This window comes from Pempheris klunzingeri, chromosome 11 (genome assembly GCF_042242105.1).
Source record: "Pempheris klunzingeri isolate RE-2024b chromosome 11, fPemKlu1.hap1, whole genome shotgun sequence".
In the NCBI taxonomy this organism is placed as follows: Eukaryota; Metazoa; Chordata; class Actinopteri; order Acropomatiformes; family Pempheridae; genus Pempheris; species Pempheris klunzingeri.
The window spans coordinates 723,656-750,604 of record NC_092022.1 but is presented as its reverse complement, the minus strand read 5'-3'; the positions used below and the strand labels follow the sequence as shown (position 1 = coordinate 750,604).

Genomic DNA, 26,949 nt, shown 5'->3' with positions numbered 1-26,949 from the left:
GACCACCCTCTTGTGAATCCTCCAACTACATTTAAGTACAATGCTAAATCAACGGAGTGCCCCTTTAAAGTCAAGGTCAACGTATTGATCTGGGTTTCCCAAATTTCAATTCAATTTATTTTGTATAGCCCAATATCACAACAGAGTGTCTCATAGTGCTTTACAAAGTTCACTGAAATAAACAAGTGTAAGCGAACAAACAATCTAATAAAGAGTCCAGCAGTCGATGAGGCCAATGGATCAGTCCGGTGGATCAGTCCGAGGCATCACCTGCCCTTTATGACCCTCCTTGAAATTGAAATTAGAATGAAAAACATCTCAGTGCATAAGGCCCACTGTTATTTCCATATATATTGTTGTTGTTCACACAAACATTCTCTGTGTCATCTATACTTTACACTGCTAAGGCACTGGGATATTCTGGTGTTTTACTGCCCAAAAAATCCTTTAAAGTGATGTCACTTAACAACACACTTGTGTTTGCTTGGTCTGTTGGCGAGACATTCTTTAAAACCAAAGATTACATGTCTGATTAGAGGTGCAAAAGATTTGAAAGCTGAGTGTTTGTGTCTCACCCTTGTCTCACCCCTATGTGGCCCTGAAAGCTCAACACATAGCAAATGAAGAAAACACAGTATGAACAATGTCCTGATAAATAAAGGTTGATTGACCATTATCCTTGCCCCTGGAAAGGATGTGCCTGTAAGACACATCGTGAGGAAACCTAGTAGACAAGACGAGTAGACTAGAAGATGTGACTACGACCAGAATGGTCTCCCATGTGCTCGGATAAAGAAGGTTTTTACAAATATATACTTTGTATACACTCATGGCCCCGGTGCATTATGCCACCAAGACTTAGCGGGCTTTGCCAGACACTCCAGACACTTGCCAGACACTTGCCTGGACAGCTGTAACGGGTTGAGGACCACCCAGTTAGTCTGCCTGGTTGTGATGCTAGCCTTGAATGAAAGACAAAAATCCCACAAGGTCATGGTCTGGTAGGTATGGTATGGCAAGCCACGTCTTGCTACACTGAGCCCGCCCCATGTCAACCGAAAGAGATGCTGCCATGTTAAAATAAACCGTGAGAAGCTGTCTGTGCCGAGGAATAAAGGCAGACTGACTGGAAAACAGCAGTTTTCCTGACTTTTATCTTTATTGCCTTTCATGCACTGTTAGATTTCCCATTTCATGGGGCTAAGGAGGTATAGGGGACAGATAATCACAGAGCATAATACATTTATTTCTCTGGCATCATTGTGGTATTATGGAACAAAACGCTTTATTGTGACACTGCGTGCATGCATGTGTTCCTACTGCCTCTCAGTGTTTTAAATAGAAACATACACATCAAATCTAACACTGTAACCCTCCCTCTCCCTCTCTCCTCTGGTTTGTTGTGTCTGTAATAGTCATGTCCTTATATTGTCATACTGTCTTTTTATGATGTTTGTCTGTCATGGAAACCAATCAAATTTTTTTTTAAAAGTCTACAAAAGACACAGCAGCATGGCACCTCAGGCTGTGGGCACTCCTCGAGTCATCCTTGAGTGGAATGCTCCTGTTACGAGCCTACATGGAATGCCCTCGATAGGTCCAATTCAGGAATAATCACAAGTCTCTAATGTATCAAACTTTTCATCTCTACTGACAAGTTAACAAGTAAAGTGGGTCAAACAATGAGGCACATTATTTCTATAGGCAAGTTTTAGTGCTATTTTCGGGAAGGTTGTCGATGATTATCTGTAGGTTGAAATGAGAAGCTTTGGACCAGAGGGAAAAAAATCACAATGAAAAGAAAAAGATGGACTATTTCAACATTATGAGCTCCATAAAAGCAGTCTGTTGAACAGATACCAGGGCCACTCCACTTAAATTCAACAACAAGCTAATGAGGTACAAAGATTTCCCTATCAGTGTGCACAAGGTAAACGTCCTACTGAAACTCTTAGTGTTGTGATGAAAAGTAGAATGATGTTCTGCTAGTACAGCCAGTTAAAGGCAGTCAACTGAGGATTCTTCCAGCAGCGGTGATAAGCTCATCTGTTAGAGGAGAAAACGCAAGAACAGTGTTGACAGGATGCCATCCATGACTGACCAACTATCTCTCCGTCCCACCGTTTATCAGGTGCCACATTCCCTGTTTATAGCACACGCATGCACACACGCAGTTCAAATAGTGTCTGAAAATGTGTTGAGCTCCTCTAAATGCTTAAGACTGCATGTTTCTTTGTCTATGAACAAAGGGCTGCCTTTCTGAACTCAATTTCCCAGAGTCTGTAGGTTTTCACATCTATGTGCTAAACACATCCCCTCAACCTACCCTCCAGCTGACATTGTTCAATGGCACATGACCCCACAACTTCAGGTTGCAGAAGCAGAGTTCCCCCACTGCTCTCTCTCTCTATTTTCCTTGGCTCTTCTTGCCTGGGCTCTGCTGGAACCCCAGCTCCAGCCATGCACCTTCCTCGTCTCGCCTGGGTCCCTGAGGGTCCAGTTCTAGGCAAGTTAGCACCGAGCTGCTAACTAGCATGGAACAAAGAAGCCAGGCCAAAACAACCACAACCCTTCTTCCAGCCTGGCTCATCAACAGATTTGCCAGCTAATCAATCAATCAATCTTTATTTATACAGCGCCAATTCACAACAGCGTTATCTCAAGACTCTTTCCATAAAGAGCAGGTCTAGACCAAACTCTTTAATTAGAGAGAGACCAACGATTCAGGAATTCAAAATTAAGGATTCAAGAATCCCCACATGAGCAGCATCAGATATTATATTAGGACACAGTGGAGGAAGAACTCCCCTTTAACGGGAAGAAACCTGGAACAGAACCAGGCTCAATGTGGGCGGCTTCTGTCAGGGTCCATGTTGGGTGGAGGTTTGGACAGAGAGAGAGAGAGAGAGAGAGAGAGAGAGAGAGGGACAACACAAACAGCAACCAACATACTAACAGTGACTATAGCACTGACAATAGGAGTGTGACTAAAAGATTAGCAGTATAGTAATATTGAAAAACATGACGAGTTAAGAAAGCCTCACACTGAAGGACTGCTAACAAACTCTAACTGGGCATATATATAACATAGCATAACTGCATAGACTTAGACTTAGACTTAAACTTTCTTTATTGATCTCCCATAGGGGGAAATTCACGTTACAGCAGCAACAATAGAAAAGAAAGAGTGAAGAAAGCAACAGTAGAAAGTTTGGAAGAGCTGCTGTAACTGGCTGCCACTCTCACGGCGCCATCTTGACAAATACATACATGGCAAAGAAATGCTTTAACCTTGTTAATGTATTGGTTTTGATTTACTTTAATGTAAAGTTTGATGTGTTGTAGTTTACTGTGCAGCCATAAAGTTAAGTTGATGTTAGCTCTACTCACACACACACACACACACACACACACACACACACACGGTCTTGCATACAACTAACCATCCTTTCCTAACCTGGCACCTTTATCCTACACACTCAAACACACAGTTTTACAAACTGGCCTCAACCAAGAAACAAAGCTAACAGCTACAGTACATTGCTCAGGCCTTTGAGTACCTCTGACCCACATATCAGGGCGCCAAAGCGCCATTTAGTAGGTAGTCTCCTCTTGATTCTCCTGCCTTCTCTAGTTTGTCTCAGCCGGCACATGGCTGAGCCCCCACCTTCCCTTTAGCTGCATACTCACACGTACACACACACACACACACATACACACACACACACACACACACACACACACACACACACACACACACACACTATTGTTCTTTGCCTAGGTACATTTAACTAGACTGTTTGTATCTTTGATTGTTCTACGTTTTAATAAATGTTTCACTACACATGCTGTCACACTGCCAACCTCTACTCAATCAAGAACTCCGAAATCCTTCAACTAGCTGTTAATATGATCATTTTGGTTGAAGTTATTAAATGAATTATTAATCATAATACCAAATAGATAGTTTAGTTATTTCATGAGAATGGAATTTAGTTATTTCAATAATCGTGAATTATTTCCAATAGCCAAATTGCCCTAGAAATGGTGCCAACCCTCAGCATGTTTTGACACTTGTGTCAGGCAGAGTACTGACCCCAACATTTGACAGCTGATAATGGATAATGGATATCCAGGACACAATGAGCTGAAAGATGCTGAAGTGTTCTGTGGAGCTAACAGGAACTGCAAAGTTGATGATTCTGTCTGTGCTTGTCACACACTTTTCATTTTACACATATATTAAAAAATATGATATATAAAAAATGTAATACAAAATATGTAATACAAATACACTGTGTTTCCCGCCATTGTGATTGTCTGCCCTGCCCTAATTGTTTCCACCTGTTCCCCATTACCTCATGTATAAATAGTCTGCGTCTCCCTTTGTCCTGTGCCAGATCGTCTTGTCACGTGTCAAGCGTCCAAGTAGCCATTGATATCTAGTGTTTTATTGTAAGTATTATTTGTCATCTTGACATTAAAGAGTTTGTTCAACTGCCTGGGAGTGTGTGGTCATGCATTTGGGTCTTACCTGATTCTCGGTCCTAGACGTAATAGTACGATATGGCCAGAAAATTGACTCAGCCAATCCTAACACCATCAGGACAGCTCTGTCTGCTCAAGGCTCCAAATTACACCAACATGTGGAGCAACTAAGGACCATCCACCGCGGGTGAAGGACCTGATGGATCGCCAGGGGGAATTCCAAGCATCAGTAATGACCCAAGTAAACCACCTGACCGAGCAACTCCATCGAGTCCTCGCTCACCTGGATGCTGCGTCTCCTTCCCCAGCGACGCTGCCAACCACAGTCCCACCGCCCGCTGCTTCTCTGGTCCCATCATCCTCCATGCCGGCTCCACGCCTCACCTCACCAAAAAGATTCTCAGGCGTTTCACATGACTGTCGGACATTTTTAGTCCAATGTGATTTACATTTTAAACTCAATCCGGTCTCATATACCTCAGATCAGACCAAAGTGGCCTTTATGATCAATCATCTGCTGTGGCATGGGCCACGGTGGAGTGGTCTCGGCAGGCGCCCATCTGCCAGAATATTAGACCGTGGATTATGCCATCAAATTCCGCACTCTGGCAGTGGATAGTGGGTGGAATGGACCAGCATTGGTCAACACCTTTTTTAATGGACTCACTGAGGCTACAAAGGATCAGCTGGCTCCATTAGAGCTCCCCACTGACCTGGAGGACCACATCGACATGGCCCCTCAGGTGGATAACTGCTTAAGGGACCGGGGGAGAGAGAGCGATGTCGGGCTATCAGCCGACCTGTCGGCCACCAGGGGCTCTCTCTGAAGCCACTTGTGTTCCGTAGTGCGGCACGGTCGCTGCCCCAGCCTCCCGAGAGGACGCACGGAGGGGGCCTGCTTCTACTGTGGACAGCAGGGCCACTTTCTTGCTACATGTCCACTAAAAGACGGGGCTCACCAGGAAGGAGGAGGGCACTGGTGAGCCATTTTCCAAAGACTGATTATCCTCCTCGCACCCTGACCAAGGTAATCCTTGAACTTGGGAAAGAGCAGAGGGACCAGGAGGCTCTCATCGACTCCGGAGCGGACGAATCAAAGGCTGGGGGGAAGATTGCAATATGTGCTGGTCTAATTCTGTTTTGGCATGCAGAAACATTACGAATAGCTAGTCATGCCATTTGGCCTCACTAATGCCCCCGCTGGTTTCCAAGCATTTGTTAATGAGGTCCTGAGGGAATTTTTGAACGAGTTTGTTTTAGTGTATCTCAACGATATCTTGATTTTCTCTCCAGATAATAATAATAATACTTTTTATTTATAGGCGCCTTTCAAGGCACTCAAGGATGCCTTACAGTAAAAACAATAAAATACATTAAAATGGCAGAAAATAAAAAATACATTAAAAATTGAAAAATTGGAAAGTGCAGTGAGTCACAGAGAATATGTAAGTTGGAACAGGTGGGTTTTGAAGATTGAAAGTGAATCAGAGTTCCAGTTGGCGTCCTTTGGCTTTGAGATGTCAGAGAGTGGGTGTGAACCAGGGTGAAGAGCGGGTGAAAGTGACAGATCTGGTTTTAAGTGGGGCATGGTTATTTAGGAGGTTGTGAAGACTGTCATTGTAGTGGAGGACCAGATCATCTGTGGTGAGAAAGCGGTCTGGATCAGGAAGGCAGTTAATGAGAGGAGAGAGTGTCCAAGTTAATGTCCTTAATATTGCAGAATGAAGAGATTGACATTGAAGGATAGTAGCATGTGGTCAGAAAAGGGGAGAGCATCAGCCTTGCAATGAACGGGGGGAGAACCGGAACAGCAGACTAAGTCCAAAATATGTCCTTTTCAATGGGTTGGGAAGTTGATGTATTGTTGTAGTCCAAAATCTGTGGTGAGTGGGTTGCTGATATTGTCAATGTGGATATTGAAATCCCCCAGAAGTATTGTATTTGGAGAGAGTGTGGAGAGATGTGTGAGAAATGCAGAAAATTAATTTAAAAACTCCTTGTTTGGCTTAGGTGGGCGATACACTGTGGCCACGATGTAGGCTCCCACCAATCTCATGTCAGACAGGTATTGTTCCACCTGTACAACACCAGCTCACACACGAGTGTGTGGTCGTGCATTTGGGCCCTACCTGATTGTCGGTCCTAGACGTAATACTTACTCATTATGGGCCAGTGTCTGGCCTAAATGCACTTGTGAATGCTATATCCCTTCAAAAGAAAACACCACAAAAAGCAAGAAAAGATTTATGTTGATACAACTTTTACTGATAAAAAAAGACAAATAGTATAATCACAAAGAATTTAATAGCTGTCTGTAGCTCTTGTGGAATGTCATTAAACCAAAATCACAGGAGCTCATGTGACAACAACTTGTGAAGGCACCTTGGAAAAGCCCGGAGTCAGTCTCGCTAGATTCTCATGCCCAGCGTTTTCTGACACACCATTGTCAGTTAGAGTTAATTTGGCTTTTTGACATTGACTTGACCAATGTACCAATGTATCTGTTTCATGTCACACAAGCGTCTGTGAAATTGGTTTAATTGCGTACCAAGTACTGTTTTATCTTGTGGGGGCATTTTTCTTCATTTTGGACTAGGCAGTTTGTCAGGATTGAAGGGAAATTTTTGGGTGACAACCTGTAGCCTTTTGTCATGTAGCTGAAGATGGTTTGGTGGTCCACCTTCCAGTTCGACAGCAATGATAAACAGGTCGTCAAAAAAAAGCAGTTTAAGGATAGAATGTCCTTGAATGGCCAAGTCAGGGCCCTTGCCTAAATTTGATGGAAAATCTGTGCGTGGACTTGATGAGAACAGTCCATCACCACCACAAGTCAAAGTTTGACTGAACTCGAACAATGAAGCACAATTGATGAAATTTGCTCCATCTAGATGTGCAAAGCTGGTAGAAACATATCCCAGCAGCCTGATGGCTGTAATTAAAGCAAAAGGTGGTTCTACGATATATTAAATCAAGTGACTAATCACTTTCTATGCCGGTTTTTAAATTAATTTTCAGAACTGGTGCTTTTTTCCCTCAGTTGAATTTTCAATGGCAAAATGTATAACGAGCAAGAAGATATCTTAATGGGTATTGATTTCAGCTTGATTATAGTACTGATGTCAATGTGTATGCCTCTTATTTCAGAGCTCTTTGCTTCAGTACAGCGAGCTCCATCGTTTAGATGATGTCCATGTTCTAATTAAGGCCTCTAATAGAGGGGAACCAGTGTGAGGGTGGATTGCACATTCTTCATCTGAGTGACAGTTTAGAGGTTGAAATGTCAACCAGTCTAACCAGCATAGTGCATGGCTCAATCCTTCTGAACCTGTAGACACCTTAAGTATGTGCCTGATATGACTCTATATACTATGGTACGATTTAGGGACAATACCTTTTAATACAGACCAATACAATTCGATTTGGAGCATTTCAATTTGATTCAGTGCAATCTGAATCTATTTGTATGGGGAAAAAAGGAAACATCATTTCAGAACATGTCATTGTGTTCATTTTTCAAGAAGACAGACAAAACAGACTTGCTGGATGAAATGTGAAAAACTATTAAGACTAGCCCATTCAGAACAGTGAAATTCATAAACTTTGCAAAACTTATCCAACACTGAAAACAAAACGTAGAACTCAACGTTTACTAGTGCCACATATTAGAGGCAAAGAATCTATATAAAAAGATAAAAACAGATTTCTGTGTGCTCAGGTGGTAGACCATGCTGTGTTATGGTAAAATGATGGTAATTACATTAAACAGCTTTTCAAAGATTTCTCATTTTGTCACAAATGCTGCAGTCGAGTCAGGTGGATTCAGGTGGAGGTGGGGTCACACGACAGGAACTTAAGTGAAAGATGAAATCACTGAAAATAGGATAGAATAAAGTGTCAAACTGTAAACTTTGACACTTTATTATATAAATTTATCAGGCTGGCCCAATAAGTCGTTAAAGACTCTCCAGCTGGTCCAGAACGCTGCTGCTCATGTTCTGATGAGAACTTAGAGAAGAGACCATATTTCTCCTGTACTGGCTTCTCTTCATTGGCTTCCAGTAAAATCTAGAATAGAGTTTAAAATCCTTCTCCTCACCTACAAGGTTCTTAATGGTCAGGCTCCATCATATCTTAAAGAGCTCATAGTACCGTACTACCCCACTAGAGCACTGCGCTCCCAGAATGCAGGCCTACTGGTGGTTCCCAAAGTCTCCAAAAGTAGTGCAGGAGGCAGAGCCTTCAGCTATCAGGCTCCTCTCCTGTGGAATCTCCTTCCAGTTTGGGTTGGGGGGGCAGACACCCTCTCTACATTTAAGAGTAGACTAAAAACCTTCCTTTTTGACAAGGCATATAGTTTAGGGCTGGATCAGGCCTTAGACCAGCCCCTAGTTATGCTGCTATAGGTTCAGACTGCCGGGGGACTCCTATGATGCACTGAGCTCCTCTCTCTTCCTCTTCCTCTCCATCATTATGTCTCATGTCAGCCAAATGTCTGCCTCTAACTTGCTATCTTCCCCGGAGCCTTTCTGTGCTTTCTCATCTCTCAGGTTCCTGTGGATCCTGGTCCTGGTCCTGCTGCTGTGGTTCTCTGGTTCATGAATCACTGCTGCGGATCGTTGGCCACTCATCATGTTTTTCAATAATATCATACTGCTAATCTTTTAGTCACACTCCTATTGTTAGTGCTATAATCACTGCTAGTACGTTGCTGTTTGTGTTGTCTCTCTCTCTCTCTCTCTCTCTCTCTCTGTCCAACCTCCACCCAACATTGAGCCTGGATCTGTTCCAGGTTTCTTCTCGTTAAAGGGGAGTTCTTCCTGTTAAAGGGGAGTTCTCCCTCCACTGTTGCTCAATATAACATCTGATGCTGCTCATGTGGGAATTCTTGAATCCTTAATTTTGAATTCCTGAATCGTTGGGTCTCTCTCTAATTAAAGAGTTTGGTCTAGAGCTGCTCTTTATGGAAAGAGTCTTGAGATAACGCTGTTGTGAATTGGCGCTATATAAATAAAGATTGATTGATTGATTGATGATTGATAAACTAATAGCTTTAGGAAGCACTAGTGTACAAATGTATCTTCCCCATTGTTGTTTTTTCAACCACCGCAACCCATTCACCAATGATCCAGATGTTCATTTTTATGATCCTGCCAACAGGAGCCACTCAGGACCATGCAGAGAGGATGGGTTGCTTGAGCATACTTGAGTGTGAACACGATGCTGGAATACTTCATGGTTCATGGTACGTTTTGGTCGATTCAGAAGTACGCCAACCGACGTAGTCGTATCTTTAAAGTTAGAATTGATTTCCGGTTTGTATCGGTGAATCTTTGCACCCCTCAAAACAAAACAAGAAAAAATAAAATAGAAAATAAAATAGAAAATGAAAATATATATATTACATATAATCACATTACATACGCACATATATATATATATATACATGTATATATATACAAAAACAATTCTTTTTTAGATATGTGGTATACATATAATCACATTCACTGTGGAAATAATACATTGGAATTTGCATCTCAGGGAATGAAAACAAGCACAACAGGGTTGTGATGATAATCTGGTCCTCATCTTCACATTATAAGTTCAACACCTCTGAATCATTGTCCATCAATTTTGACTGCATTTGAGCACCAAGCATCACTGATGTAAACAGAGTCCACTGCCCCTACCCTGCTCAAGCTCTCGTTTGGCTCAGAACACAAGGAGGAGCCAGGTCTATGTAAAGATGTAAACACAACAGTATCACATCTGCCTGACTGTATCACATCTGCCTGACAGTATCACATCTGTCTGACAGTATCACATCTGCCTGACTGTATCACATCTGCCTGACAGTATCACATCTGCCTGACTGTATCACATCTGCCTGACTGTATCACATCTGCCTGACAGTATCACATCTGCCTGACAGTATCACATCTGTCTGACTGTATCACATCTGCCTGACAGTATCACATCTGCCTGACTGTATCACATCTGCCTGACTGTATCACATCTGCCTGACAGTATCACATCTGTCTGACAGTATCACATCTGCCTGACTGTATCACATCTGTCTGACAGTATCACATCTGTCTGACTGTATCACATCTGAATCATGAATCGTTGGGTCTCTCTCTAATTAAAGAGTTTGGTCTAGATCTACTCTTTATGGAAAGTGTCTGGAGATAACGCTGTTGTGAATTGGCGCTCTATAAATAAAGATTGATTGATTGACATCTGCCTGACAGTATCACATATGTCTGACAGTATCACATCTGTCTGACTGTATCACATCTGCCTGACAGTATCACATCTGTCTGACAGTATCACATCTGCCTGACTGTATCACATCTGCCTGACAGTATCACATCTGTCTGACAGTATCACATCTGCCTGACTGTATCACATCTGTCTGACTGTATCACATCTGCCTGACAGTATCACATCTGTCTGACAGTATCACTTCTGCCTGACTGTATCACATCTGCCTGACTGTATCACATCTGTCTGACAGTATCACATCTGTCTGACAGTATCACATCTGCCTGACTGTATCACATCTGCCTGACACTATCACATCTGTCTGACTGTATCACATCTGAATCATGAATCGTTGGTCTCTCTCTAATTAAAGAGTTTGGTCTAGATCTACTCTTTATGGAAAGTGTCTGGAGATAACGCTGTTGTGAATTGGCGCTCTATAAATAAAGATTGATTGATTGACATCTGCCTGACAATATCACATCTGCCTGACAGTATCACATCTGTCTGACTGTATCACATCTGCCTGACTGTATCACATCTGTGCCTGTGTGACAGGCCCATCAGAGCGAATCAGGAACGCTCAGATAACATCCATAAAAAATGAGGAGCCTTAATCGCTGCCCTGAGCCTTGAGTCAATTTTGTCTGATAGCCCTCCAGTGGAGAATCTGGTGAAATGTCGATTAGCCGCCACCCACCTCCACACAGTGTGCTCAGCCTCACAGGGTCCAGGGCTAATCGCTCATCATTCACCGCTGGTACCTGTCTGGATGATGGCAGGTCAGGGGTTGGGGGTGGGAATTGGACAGCATGATGAGTGTTGTAGGGAACAAAAATACAAACAAGTACAAGTACACACACACACACACACACACACACACACACACACACACACACACACAGATCAAAGAGACTTCAAATTAATCTCAATTTTCACCATGTCTACCTCCCACCTCTGGACTTTGCAGGTGCACATATCAACATATTTGTGAAGTATGGACAGAGAAAAATGACAGCAAAGATTCGCTCAAACAGCCTTTTTTTTACATGCAGCAGCAAAGATGTTATGATGGGTGGTAGCTGGGATCAGGGGGAAAGTTAGTCAGGTTAGTCAGCAGGTAGCCCTGCCCTACCCCCCCCCTTCCTGGTCTATTTTCCCTTAAATGGGACCATAATGAACATCCTGCTGTGCTGAAGAAGACTGTAAACTAGAGACTGAGACCACTCACTGAGCTGATAAATCAAGTGAGGAGTCAGCTCCTTTTCTCATCAACTTCCATCCAATCAGACTCCTGTTTGGAGCCAGTGGAGTCGTCCCCTGTTGGCCACCAGAAAGAATGCAGACTTAGGGCACTTCCAGACTTACAGACAATCTAGCAGTGGTATCTATGTGACATTGCTAAATCATCCTGTCTATGAATGATCCAGATTTGTCACTTCTAGGTTGGACTATTGTAACTCCTTCTTATCAGGCTGCCCCAATAAGTCCTTAAAGACTCTCCAGCTGGTCCAGAACGCTGCTGCTCCTGTTCTGACGAGAACTAAGAGAAGAGACCATATTTCTCCTGTACTGGCTTCTCTTCATTGGCTTCCAGTAAAATCTAGAATAGAGTTTAAAATCCTTCTCCTCACCTACAGCTACCCATGATGCACTGGGCTCCTCTCTCCTCCTCTCCTCCTCATGCTTCATGTCGCTTTAATGTCTGTTCCGCCGCGGTCATGGTTCTCCTGGCTACGGTTCTCTGGCTGCCATGAATTACTGCTGCCACTTTTTACTAATATTAGAATCAGAATCAGAATCAGAATTCCTTTAATAATCCCCAAATTGCTTTTGTTACACACAGCTCCAAAAAGAATAAGAATAAACTTCAAACACAAAAGTAAAAATATAAATATATAAAAGGATGTCATGTTATTATTAATAATATATTCTCTTATACGTTTATATTCTCATGTTTTTCACTGTTACCATGTTGATTATTATTAATCAGTAATATGTTGCACTTATTATTAAGCTTTTGGGAGAGATGGAGGAGATGGTTGACAATCACTTACAGACAAATTCTAATAGTTATTCCAAACCAATAAAAGACCTCAGAGACCGGAGTCTTCACTCAGATCCTGTGACTGCTGCTGAGGGACACTTTCAGTCCCCGTCCTCCCCCAGCCAAGTTAGCCTGCGCTCCCACGTGTGGGGCCATTAGTCACAGCTCGTTAATTTTCCCAGGCGTCGTGACGGAATCAGGTCGTGTATAAAGCCAGCACCTGGTCACCGCTGGAGCCAGAGGAGCCCAGACAGAGACAGAGTCCAGGCTGAAGCAGCGGAGGAGGAAGATGAAGCCAAACTTCTCTCTTTGGTGCTTTTCTCTGCTTTTACTGCTGAATGTCGCAGGAGCCAAACCGGTGTCCGACCTGCAGGTAAGTTCACCTGCAGCCCTGCTCATCATGGGGGGGGGGGTGCTGATCGTGACGTGGAGTCAGTACAAAGATGAAATAGTGGTTAGTCTGAAAGTGTCTGTGACTGATCTCTCCAGAGTCTGAAGCAGCTTCTGGACCAGGAGCTGAACACGGCACCGTACTCCCTGGAGGAGGAGATGGATGCGGGGGGGCCCCGTGGAGACGCGGCGAAGTCGGCGTTCACGTGGGACTCCTCCGACCCCAGCAACTGGGCTGTGGGGGCCAAAGATGATGTCATCGGGCGTCTCTTCAAAGACCTCATGAGGACCTCGAAGCGCTCGTGGAGCCGATACAAGAAGGGGGGGCTGAGGAGCTGCTTCGGGGTCCGACTGGAGAGGATCGGTTCCTTCAGCGGGCTGGGATGCTGAAGGTGAGGGGGTGGGGGGGTGGGGGGTGAACCTCTGTTTGAATCTGTGATGCTCACAACACAGAGGAGACTTAATGATGTGATGAGATCTCTGGTGATGACAGGTGAGACATCACATCACTGTGAACTGTGTTTGTACAGTAAAATAATGCTGTTAGAATATGATGCAGAGAAAAAAATGAAGGGTGGGGGGGTTTGCTGGGATTTAAAAGAATATAGGCTTTATATTAGATTATACAGACCCAGAGGGATTGTGCACTAATACACAACCTTGGATTAGTTACAGTAGAGTAAAGGCAGCACAGACACACCGGAGTGTTTGACTGCATACAAACATGATGCAGCACACACATCTGCATCTGCACCAGAGCAGCTGGAGGCTCACTAGCTCTTTGCTCAAGGGCAGCAGGACAGCAGGGCAGCAGTTATGGACGCTTCAAATATGAAAACAGAACAAACTGCCTTTTAATCTTGTGTGGTAAAGTGTCTCTGTTCTGTCAACAGGCGCTGATGACTTCTACACATCAGTGTGAGCGTCGGCAGCACCGGAGCTCTCAGTCACGATGCTCGTACTGACACATTAAAGGGCGCACACTTCAGTCTCTCCTCTCCGTGGTTCTCTTTCAGTACTGTGACTTCCCTTTTACACGTGTGAGCTGTTAAATAGTAAATTAATGTATTTATTATTTATTATTTTCTTATCGGATGAAGTAGAGTTGCCTTGTAATAAACTGTATTGTAGTAAAATAATTATTTTGCGTAACTGCTGAGTCTGAATTTGTTTCTATTTTGGGGCGCGGCTGAAAGCAGCTTACTCATTTTCAGATGGAATATTGTCACTCCATATAAATAAACTATGGTGGTAGATGAGGAACAACTCTAATTCAAATGTACTTTTATTTCATTATTTCAACTGTCAGTAGTTATGTGTTTAATATAGACTGTTTTGAATGTTTTTATCACATATGAACAGTTTGTCTTGTTCACAGCCACATTTTGGCTTCAGTTGAAGAATTAATACCAAAATTGAGACACAAAATGAACAAGGAGAATAATAACGAATTGGATTGTCACAGTCTTAAGCAGATAGTTACCTTCATCTGTGGAACACGAAGAAATGTTTTGCAGGACCAAGTGACCCTACAAGCAACAACTGTGACACTGTAGAGATATGGTACTGTTTGGACACCTGAGAAGCTGAGAAGAAACTCACATTTTTTCTTTTTCTGTTCATGAAAAAAACTATTAACAATACATTTAAAAAAAGAAACACATTGAATACACATGGCACAAGGTGTAAAAACAGGAGATGACCAAAATAAGGATCTTCTTTTTGGGACCATAAGTTAGAGTGAAAATTCACAACAGTACAGATATTTACCTGTGAGCTAAAGACAGACAATGCATGAACTGACTGTGACATTCCTAGAGTCACACTGCTGGAGTGACTGAACAGCTCTGCAATAGGACAGAATACAGCCTATTTTAAACCTGTATTAACCCTTGTATGGTGTTCGGGTTTGTGGACCCGATTTCATCCATTTTCATGTTCTTTATCAAAAGAAAAATGATACGATTAATAATTTTTTCAAACTCAGACTCATCAATATGAGCCAAGGCCAATGAGTCTGAGTTTGAAAAAATAATTAATCGTATCATTTTGCTCTTGATAAAAAAATGAAAACGGGTCCCACAGACCCGAACATCATACAAGGGTTAATTGAGGTTTTGGTGACTTGGTGACAGCATAAGAGGCTGTATCATACAGTACAATCACCTTAGAAAGTTGCTGTTGTGAATGGTGAAGTACAGGGAGCTCATCTGAGGTTTTTCACTGAAGACGTCCGCCTGCTTCTCATTGTGGAAACTGATGCAATGACTTGAGACAAACCAAAACAACGGTCTGAAAGAGGCTAAAAAGTTCTGTAGAACTGAAGAGTTTTGTGATAATTCATGTGGGTCATTTGATCCATCATTGCTAATGTAAAAGTTATATGAGATAAGATAAGCTCAACTTTATTGATCCCGGAGGAAATGATTTTGCCAGAGTACAATACAAACGTTGAAGCAACAATGCAAAAGTTGAAGCATATACACAATTACAGAAAGGAATGAAATATAATCAAAATAAGTATACTAGTACAAAGTGTAAAGTGTCTAAGTGTGTAATATGTATATACATATATGATTACAAATGATATGTAAGATATGTAGAGGGGTGTTTGGTTCCTCCCTCTGAAGGCTGACCGCTCCAACCAGCTACCCTACCACTATCACGTACACCCCCAGTGAGCTCTCCTGTACACCCATTTAGGAACGCTGTCACACATAGTTTACTACTTCCCGTCTCTCACTGACAACAATGTCCCGGCTTGGAGTATGTTTCTGAAAAAAACGTAGCATGTGGATGCAGCTATGTCATACAGATGCTCCATATGTAAGAGACAACGCTTTAAAAGGAGCAGTTTCCGACAGCTCCTGTTATCAGGATCAGGTGTCAGGAATGCCAATCCAATTCCTAGCATACCTATGTGTGTCAAGCTTCAGTATAAAAGACCACAGAGTGTTACTGTGGGTTATACCATTCAAACCAGACAAAGAAGCCGAAGTGCATCCATCCATCCATCATCCATCCATCCATACTGATTCGACTACCAGGAACTCGCTGAGAAACATGCATCTGTCTTCCATTCCACTCTGTGGCCTCCTCCTCTTAAACCTGCAGATGTCCAGCACATACCCCATCAGCACTGGCTTGACTGACACTGACATGGACGTCTTAAAGGTAAGACCAGTGATTTGATAGGACTCTGTGATCCGCTATTTGGTGACTGGAGTTGAATTGATGTGCTGAAAAAAGTGTTACAAGTATGTAATAAATAATCAAGGCTGCTGTTTTGTAGTAACATTAAACCTTTTGCCTGACAGTTTTGAATTGGTGTCTACACCATAAGAAAAGATCTGGGATGCCACTTACGCATTTAAAATCTCCTTCTAATGCATCACAGTGCTAAAAGGTTATACCAGAAGTGTTTGAGGGCCTGTCCTTTAAATGTATGTCCTCAATGCAATCATTATAAATGTTTGTTTTTAATATATAAGATTTAGTCTTACTTATGTGGATGTTGCAGATGATCCTTCACAGACTAGAGGACTCAGTTTTAAAACAGACTGAGGTGGACCAGAGACTCCCTGCAGGGAGGGATGGTCTGGACAGCCTGAACATAGAGGCAGATGGACAGCAGCTCCAAAGTGAATTGGATGAGGCAGCAATCAGGGAGTTCCTCTCAGCCAAGAACCTGAAGACCGTCCGCAATGACTCGTCGAGGAGGTCCTCCGGCTGCTTCGGTCGGCGGATGGACAGAATTGGTTCCATGAGCTCTCTTGGGTGCAACACTGTCGGCAGATACAGTAAGTTACAGTAACTCCCCCGCCACAGGCTAGAAAACCAAAGAAGCTCAAGGTGTCAGGGAAGACAAGGGAAAACATTAGAGTAAGTTTTGACTCAGCCACTGTGATGAAAGATGCAGCTATAGTATACTATGATTATTGTGTAGCATGACTGTACCTCACACAAGTATGTAAAATATGAATAGTCTTAAGCCATGTCAGCATGTCGAAGTGTCCTTGGGCAAGACACTGAACCCCAAACTAGCATAGCTTCAGTTAGATTCCTCCTGGATGAATGATGTGTGAATGGGTGAATGAGGACGTGATGTAAAAGTGCTTTGAGTAGTGTACAGATACAGACCATCTACCATCTTAATAACAGAGCTGTTGTGGTTATTTCTTCTTCTCCTGCAGATCCGAAGCAAAGGTGAAGTCTTACCATCTTAATTCTGGAACTGCAACGTCTCCATCAAAAGATATTTTCTATTTGAATGCTATTTATTTACTAATATTTATGGAAGAATCTTAGTGGCTTATGAGTATATTTATATGAAATGTATGTAAGGCTCTTTATATATTGTTCAGTGTTTTAATAAATGTTTACAACTGCACATCATTGAACTGAGTGATGTCATTTCTGTTTAAATCCTTGAACATGTGTAAAAACACGGATCCTGACAGAATGCCCCCCCCCCTGAGCCTGGGTCTGTTCCAGGTTTCTTCCTGTTAAAGGGGAGTTCTTCCTGCCACTGTTGCTCAATATAATATCTGATGCTGCTCATGTGGGGATTCTTGAATCCTTAATGTTGAATTCCTGAATCGTTGGGTCTCTCTCTAATAAAAGAGTTTGGTCTAGACCTGCTCTTTATGGAAAGAGTCTTGAGATAACACTGTTATGAATTGATGCTACATAAATAAAGACTGATTGATTGAAAATCTTCAGTTTTCAGCACCATGGAGAGCGCACAAAACTGTTCATTCTTATCAACACAGCTGATGGAAACTGAAAATCTGGCGATTTGTGCGAAATTGTGGTTATTCAGACTTTGTCTGACTTGAACCTTGTGTAGATACACTTCACACAACTGTCTTCACCCTTGCAGCCTGGAGCAGAGGCTTCATGAGAAACCTTACTTCTGCTGCAGTGTCATATTGTTGTCATTGTTCTATGACTGGTTGCTGGATATCTAACGTGAGACTGACAGACAATGAGATGCGAGACGGTTGGTGTGCTGCAGATTATGATCAACACTTAATGTTAAACTCAGCTGGTTGAGTTTCTGCCTGTGTCTGTTTGTTATTCTAAATAAACTACAGGCAGGGACAAGGAACTGAAGGCAATCAATAAAAACAATGCTGTTGTAATTCCTGTGCGCACAAGGGGAACTACTTCAAATATATTATGTATTATATAATATATATATATCATAGATAGCTCTGGTTTCATTAGCTGACAGTGACAAGTGAGCAAACTGCATCGGCTGATGATGGCCAAGACATGCATCTGAAAGCCTTACAAGTACATTTATATGAAACTAATATTGTTGTGTGATGGCCAAAGTTTGACATTTATGTGCTAAGTAAGTAAGCTAAGTAAAATTGCCATGAAGTGGGCCTCCCGATAAATGGAGCACATAAATCCACGTGTGAGACTTTTAAAAGTTAATCGTCTTTTGTAAAATGTTTCATTTATAATAACATATGTATAAACTGCAATGACGGCTGCTTTGTAAACTGAATAAGACAGCGTACGTGTGTACCGGTGAAAATGACAAAACAATATCCACTCATGGTCTATTTACCGGCTTGTTCTGGAGCTTTTGACTTAATCACACCGTCTTCATTAGCAGGTGTAATGTCAGTTATGGAGCTACAGATGTTCAAACTTGAGCTCAGAAAATCTCTACTCAAGGTCCTCTTACTCGCTTGATATCATGAGAGCTGTAGAATGAATAGGTCAACATTTAGGGAATACATTTATTAGTTTTGTTACAAATGAGTGAGAAGAGAAGATAATTTTTAACTCTAATGTTAAGTAAGAAGCTACAATCAAAGGGTGTTAACCTTCTTAATGCTGCCTCACAAGTCATCAGCTATCCTAAGAAATATGATGTGCTAAAAAAGTTGTATACTGCTGACATTTGACATTGTTTCCCCTCTTCTCCTAATTGAAACCATCCCTGTCACACAGGAGCAGCACGAACCTACTATGGTATGTTTCAGGCTCGGGAGCGTAGACAGTGTTAAGTATTTGCTTGGTGAATGCTGCATTCCTTTCAATACACACCACATCTGAGCTCAGAGCTCCAGGATGGCTCCTGGGGTCATGCCACTGCTTGTTGGTTAGCATGCTGATACACAGACATGTATACCACACACACACACACACACACACACACACACACACACACACACACACACACACATCAGCTACCACCAAGCGCCACTTAAAGAGACATCTGACCGGCTGCCTTATCGTGCAGAGGTGTCAGAATGCACTTGTGGCGATCTACAAACATGATGAGCCACTGACACTGTCTGCCACGTGTGTGTGTGTGTGTGTGTGTGTGTGTGTGTGTGTGTGTGTGTGTGTGTGTGTGTGTGTGCTGACATGTATATAAAATCCCGCGGTGCAGGCTGGAGTACTGGTAGTAGCAGCAGAGGGGTAACATGAGTACTGCGGTCCTCTGGGGCCTGCTGGTCCTGCTGTGCCAGCACACACTTGTTAGCGGCCACATCTTGGGAAGACCTTCTTCTACCAGTGACTTGGCTCAGCTTAAGGTAAGCAACCACATCACCACTCTAGCCTTCACACCGGCTTGTCTGCCGACTGCACTTTAGCAGGTCAGGTACACTCACAGCTGAAGACAAGGAGTTAGTTAACGCTGTTGTGTATTCTGAGGGAAAAGATGAGAAGAGCCTTTTCTTACAAAGCTGTCTCAACCAAAGACTAAAGACACTAAACTCAAGTTTAGTGTCTTTAGTCTTTGGTTGAGACAGCTTTGGTTTTCTTTATTCAGGTTTTCAGATTCCTGTCCCACTGTACTCTACAGAGAACTACAATACAGTATGAAGTCTTGTATTAATTATAGACACAGGGTGTCTGCATAACTCCCTCTTAACTGTTTTCTCTACTTTCTACCAAAGAAATAGTGTAAAGAAATAGTGTCTACTGTACTGTGTAACAGTACATATATTCGTACCAGAAATGTTTGGCATGGCCATCATCTACGTTTTTTGTTTTGTTTGCAGAACTTAAAACTAGTAACTCATTTCCCCCCTTTAGCACTATGCACACACCCATTCATCTGCACGCCACAGAGCTATTGCCAGTAATTAAGCACAGCCCTGTAGTTATGGCGAATGCCGATAAACCAGGACTTAAATATCCTTCAGTTATATTAATGTCTCTGCAATGATAATGACATAATGTCTTTATCTTTAAGAAAGAAACTGCCATAGTTTATTCAGTAAACACACTGAACTGTGCTTCTATAAACTGGGGTAGGTACTAAACTGCGATTTTTGTGTTCTGTTACATCATAAAAAGAGTTGACCATGAGGTTCCATTGGAGTTAGTTGATCACGTTTAAATCAAAAATAAGTTACATGCAAATAAATACATAAAACTATTGCCATTGTAGCTGTCAGGAGAATAAATGTAAGAACATAATGTCGGCCCCGTGTGCTTTCATCTCTCCACAATGTTCACAGCAAGGCAGCTCAGGAGACCATTTCATACCACTGGCACAGCTTGTACTGCATCATCTGTGTTATTAGTGTATCTTTGATACAAGTGTTCTTGAGAAGTAATTAAGTATAAACTATATTACAACACAATATTGTTTTATTGTTTTCACAAACCCAGCAATAGACATGTTTAAACTATACTACACCACACTAATAAATGCCTATTCACATATTGCACGTCCAGAAAGAGACAAAAGAGATTCTAATTTTTAAAAAAATGGCACTATGTTGCATTATACAAATGTGTATTGAGCCACCTGTTAAAGTCCTATTCAGCAAGATTTGTGAGATGGCTTTTGTTTCTCATTCAGCACATGATTCCTACGTCTAAAACGTGTTGAGAGAATGTAATCATTTGGTTTTGAGTAGAAACCCATCTTCCCTTTTCCACACCAGTCTTTACTGGAGCACTTTGAGGAGACGTTGGCTGAAGCAGCCCAGGCAGACTCAGAAGCAGATTATGAAGGGACAAACCAAGAGCTCGACCGCAGCCAGGCCAGCCGAGAGTGGACCCCGGACCAGGAGGGCGACCAAGAACCTTTGATATCGGAAAGATCTCAATCACCGGCTGAGGGTCACAGTAGGACTGCGAGCCAGAGAAGCCGCCTGCAGGACCTGCTGATGACAGCCAGGAAACGGTCCTCTGGCTGCTTTGGAGCCAGGATGGACCGAATAGGAAACGCCAGTGGACTGGGATGCAACAATGGAAGAGGTGAGACTGCAGCTGAGCATGATACAGCAAAATCAAACTAGGATTTAGAACTTACTTATGTGGTTATGTGGTCATAGTTAGAAAGGTAGATTTGTAGATTTTTTGAAAGACCATATGGATTAATGACACATCTTGGCTAGAGTACTTTTTCATCAGAGATATGATTGCTTCTTATTGCAGAGACAACATTGATATTGACCATACATTCAATTATAAAGCAAAAGAGGATCATTTCTTATTTCTGTGTTGTCCTGACCGTCCTGACTCTAACTACCTGGACTAGCTTGCTTGCACTCTCTCCTATTGGTGGACATAGTGAATACTGCAGCCACTAGAGACTACTACCATGAAATAAATATATCTAATGTTACTTTATGATCAGTTATTTAGAATAAATCCTTGTTTTTGTGTCTTTCTCCCAGCAGGGTAGCCCGTTTCCTGGGACATGTGTTGGATTTGGTTTCATCTCTGAAACTCTGAACTGACACAACCAAAGAGATTGGATATGTATGACTTTGCATTAGTAACAGTACAAGTTTGTGTATCTCTTGTATGCATTTCTCTGTTTGAAGTGACAACTGGGCTGTTTCTCAACTGTGTATTGAATTCTACAGAGTCCATTATTCACTGTGTAACATTAAAACCCTAAAGGAAATGAGTTAAGTACATAACTGCATGTGAGTTGCTAAAAAAGCTTAATAAACTCTTTTTTCATAAGATGAATGGAGTTGTTTTTCAAGCCTACACCATCACAGTTGCTACAGTATATAGTTGTGTAAAAATGAGTCCCTATAAATCCAACTTTCCATATTCAGTAGGTCTGTGTTTGGCCATCATGATGTTAATTTTAGTCCATCCTGCTGCTGTCACCTGATTTCATGTCAGCTCCAGCCATCACTTTATCTGGCATGGCATGTTGAGAGGACAGTGATGAAGCTCTTGCTGTTGCATACGGTACAGCAGGACAGAAGAAGATAAGACCCCATCAGTCAAATCATTCCAAAGCCCAAAGCAGCCCCAACATGTTTGCTTTGTCTCTCACAGTATTGTATAGTCACACACTATGATGAAGTGACCCAAGAGTGAACGAGGAAGTCCATCTATCAGACCTGGTTCAGTAGCAGGATGTTATGTGCTTCCTTATAGTGGATTCACACTTAGAATAACATCTGATGTCATTTACATCACAAGTGACATCAGATGACACAACACAGTGTGTCACCCTCTAAAGAGATTGTTTGCAAGCAGATGAACACAAAGTACAACTCAGACTTCACATGTTTCTGTCGAGACAAAAGCCGTGGGCCAACTTTGGAGCAATGCTGCTAGTATAGTGATTAGAAAGAGTAAAATCAGGAATATAATGAAGCATCAAAGCACGTGCATTCTTTACGATTAGCAATTTATCACTTTTTTTCAAATATGAACCAATGTCATCCTTTAAACCCTGTCTCTCTCTCTCTCTCAAAGCATTCTGGGATGAGCTCCAGTCTGTCTGAACAGCCCTGAGGGGGATAACCATGTACGGAAAATGGATGGATGGAAACTAATTTCATCTATTGCTTCCATCTTGCTGTCAAATGAACAGAGATAGCTGAGTGAGAGGAGGTGATTCGTGCAGGAAATATGGCTGTGATTCAGCCATTTACTGCTGTTGCCTAAATGCATTTGACAGGCAGCAAGAAGGAGATGTCACTGTGGGTTATGACAAAGTAACTGTCACAAAGTTCCGTCTAGTTTAATTATAGAGATCATGGAGATCAATTAAACTGCCGTAATACACCAGTGAAGCATTTGACCTGATGGTGGCAGACAACTAGACAGCTGCTGAGGTAAACCAACCTAAACTGACCTGTTTTCACACAGTGGTTTCTCAGGTGTTTGAAAACCAGCAGGAAAGAACAGATCGTTAACGGGTGGGCTGTTCAGGCTGCTGATGCCAGAACGCCAGCATTAACAGTGTGATCCTGGCGATAAGGACAAAGGCACGTTTTCTTTCCACTGTGGATCAGACTAATGTGGAAAACTTAAAACTGGACTCTAGAGATAGACAAAGTAGACACCCAACATGCAGCGGTCAGGTTCACTCTCTGAGTTTGAACAATCATCAAACAAATACAAGTAGTAAGTTCTGAACAAGATGTAGAGGAGTTAACCAAACTTAAAGTGTGTGATTGGTATTCTTTCCTTCTTTCACCTTTACCTCCCAGTCATAGTGTTTTACAGGGCAGCAACGCTTGAAGATGATTTTTAATCCCTGAGTGCCCTCTTGTGGAGCTTTATTGGATATATTTTTAACTTTGTCAAATTTCTATTTATTTCTGATTTAAGCTATATGTATAACAATAAATACCAATAAATCTAACAAATATAATAATATAGTAGTATAGTAATATTATACTTATTATCTAAATTAAATACAAACATACAAAAACATTCAATTAAAGGCAGAGTCTGTGACTTATTTTAGAACCACTTTTCAATTCAATCCAATTCAATTTTCAATTCAATTTATTTGTATAGCCCAATATCACAACAGAGTGTCTCATAGTGCTTTACAAAGTTTTACAAACTTTTATTATAGTGGTTCAAATTCTCTTAACAGCCCGACAGCAATCAATAAATTAAATAGTAATCTGCAGCTGCCACAATTCTATAATTAACACGGCCAATCGTTCAATCCAGTAAAATCTAGAATAGAGTTTAAAATCCTTCTCCTCACCTACAAGGCTCTTAAGGGTCAGGCCCCATCATATATTAAAGAGCTCATAGTACCGTACTACCCCACTAGAGCACTGCGCTCCCAGAATGCAGGCCTACTGGTGGTTCCCAAAGTCTCCAAAAGTAGTTCAGGAGGCAGAGCTTTCAGCTATCAGGCTCCTCTCCTGTGGAACCTCCTTCCAGTTTGGGTTCGGGGGGCAGACACCCTCTCTACATTTAAGAGTAGACTAAAAACCTTCCTTTTTGACAAAGCATATATTTAAGGGCTGGATCAGGCCTTAGACCAGCCCCTAGTTATGCTGCTATAGGCTCAGACTGCCGGGGGACTCCTATGGTGCACTGAGCTCCTCTATTCTCTCTCCTCCTCTTCCTCTCCATCGTTATGTCTCATGTCAGTCAAATGTCTGCCTCTAACTTGCTATCTTCCCCGGAGCCTTTCTGTGCTTTTCTCATCTCTCAGGTTCCTGTTGATCCTGTGGATCCTGGTCCTGGCCCTGCTGATGTGGTTCTCTGGTTCCTGTGGGTCCTGGTCCTGGTCCTGGTCCCGCTGATGTGGTTCTCTGGTTCCTGTGGATCCTGATCCTGGTTCTGCTGATGTGGTTCCCTGGTTCCTATGGATCCTGGTCCTGGTCCTGCTGATGTGGTTCTCCATCAGCCAATGGATGTGCGTCTGTCCAAGGCTCCAGCCTGTCCGTCCTTGGGAGCTGGATCTCTCCTTCACTGTGGTGCTCCCGGAGGTTTCTCTTTTCCCACTGGGTTTTTTGAGTTTTTCCTTCCCGAAGAAGGAGGGTCATAAAGGGCAGGTGATGCCTCGGACTGATCCACCGGACTGATCCATTGGCCTCATCGACTGCTGGACTCTTTATTAGATTGTTTGTTCGCTTACACTTGTTTATTTCAGTGAACTTTGTAAAGCACTGTGAGACAACTCTTGCTGGCTCAGGCCTTGGACCAGCCCCTAGTTATGCTGCTATAGGCTCAGACTGCCGGGGGACTCCTATGGTGCACTGAGCTCCTCTATTCTCTCTCCTCCTCTTCCTCTCCATCGTTATGTCTCATGTCAGTTAAATGTCTGCCTCTAACTTGCTATCTTCCCCGGAGCCTTTCTGTGCTTTCTCATCTCTCAGGTTCCTGTGGTTCCTATGGATCCTGGTCCTGGTCCCGCTGATGTGGTTCTCCATCAGCCAATGGATGTGCGTCTGTCCAAGGCTCCAGCCTGTCCGTCCTTGGGAGCTGGATCTCTCCTTCACTGTGGTGCTCCCGGAGGTTTCTCTTTTCCCACTGGGTTTTTTGAGTTTTTCCTTCCCGAAGAAGGAGGGTCATAAAGGGCAGGTGATGCCTCGGACTGATCCACCGGACTGATCCATTGGCCTCATCGACTGCTGGACTCTTTATTAGATTGTTTGTTTGCTTACACTTGTTTATTTCAGTGAACTTTGTAAAGCACTATGAGACACTCTGTTGTGATATTGGGCTATACAAATAAATTGAATTGAATTGAATTGAACTCTGTTGTGATATTGGGCTATACAAATAAACTGAATTGAATTGAAATTGAATTGAATCGTTGCAGTTGGACCGAATGCAATGAAGGCACAGCCAATCTGCCTGTTCACCTGTCTACCTGCATGCACCCTGCCACTGCCACTGCCACTGGCAGGTATAACCTCACAGCTAAAGCTAACAGAGTCCTATCAGAATAGCAGAGAAAACACAGCCGAAATGTACATTTCCACATGCAACAGCTTCCAATGCTCAACGAAGCAAGAGAAGGAAAAGAAGCGTTGAAAAGGCTACGAACAAAAAGAGGATGGATAAAGCAAGAGATCAATCCAGTGTGAACATCAGATCTGAGGAATTCGAATGGCCTGAAAAGTGACGCAATAGTTGCCATATTTCTGTTGGACAGGCAATTATGTGTTTTGTTTTGGGGTGAATTTGTTACTTTCCTGAATTATTTAGCCGACGTCTCAGGCTAGCTATGTATCTTATCTAGGTGTCATTAGCGACGTCATAAGTGTAAGCTAGTACGTCTGTTCTCAGCCTTTCTCCTGCCAAGGCCCCCCTGTGTCCAATGAAAAAACCCAGGGCCCCCCGACATAACAAAGTGATGAAGAAACTACAATGATGACAAAAGTGCTTTCTTTCAAACTAATTTTTATTTTAGTACTTGCTGAACACAAATAGCACATTTGTTTGAGAATTTCCCCCAAAAATTATTAAATTAAAAAATGTCATCAAGTGCTAAAGTTGAATCAAATTGCTCGTGATCTTGGTGTTAAAGTCTTTGCTGCACCAGAGTCATTCTAAGCAGTTCACTACTTTCATCTATACACATCGGGAAAAAATACCAAGGTCCGGACAATAGGGACCTCAGGGGTGTGTACGGCCATGCTGCTGCTCCACACTGCACTCTGATCCATTCATCTATTAGTTATTATTGGGCACTTAGTTTATACAAATGAAGCACGACAGGTTGGCTATTTGTTTATAAAATAGTTTCTCTCGTGATTTTGTCATTAGAATATTTTTTTGTATATTTCTTAATAACATTCACAGCCATCTCAAGGCCACCCTGGGAGCTCTCTGTCTCCCCCGAGTTGGCCGTGGCCCCCCTGTTGAGAACCACTGGTTTAGACTATGCCCAGTGTTACCTTGTATCTAATCTGTGTGTTCGTCATTGCGTCTCACTGTGGCTGTAACCAAGTGCTGCTTGATGGTATATATCTCATTTAAGTTTATATTGGCTTTGAACTGAGCATTATACCAACGAGGTGATGTGGCCTGTTTGAAGATTTATA

At 42.4% G+C, this 26,949-nt stretch overlaps 3 protein-coding genes across 3 annotated transcripts in view; all 3 read left to right on the top strand.

The window, feature by feature from the left end:
* Positions 1 to 26,949, top strand: part of clcn6 (chloride channel 6) — a 70,899-nt gene that overhangs the window by 30,680 nt on the left and 13,270 nt on the right. The window lies entirely within an intron of this gene.
* Positions 13,086 to 13,576, top strand: nppal (natriuretic peptide A-like). The gene is made up of 2 exons (XM_070840349.1): positions 13,086 to 13,169; positions 13,286 to 13,576. Exons 1-2 carry the CDS (start codon positions 13,086 to 13,088, stop codon positions 13,574 to 13,576), a joined length of 375 nt encoding a protein of 124 aa, XP_070696450.1.
* On the top strand, positions 16,250 to 17,000 carry nppb (natriuretic peptide B). The gene is made up of 2 exons (XM_070838852.1): positions 16,250 to 16,360; positions 16,707 to 17,000. Exons 1-2 carry the CDS (start codon positions 16,250 to 16,252, stop codon positions 16,998 to 17,000), a joined length of 405 nt encoding a protein of 134 aa, XP_070694953.1.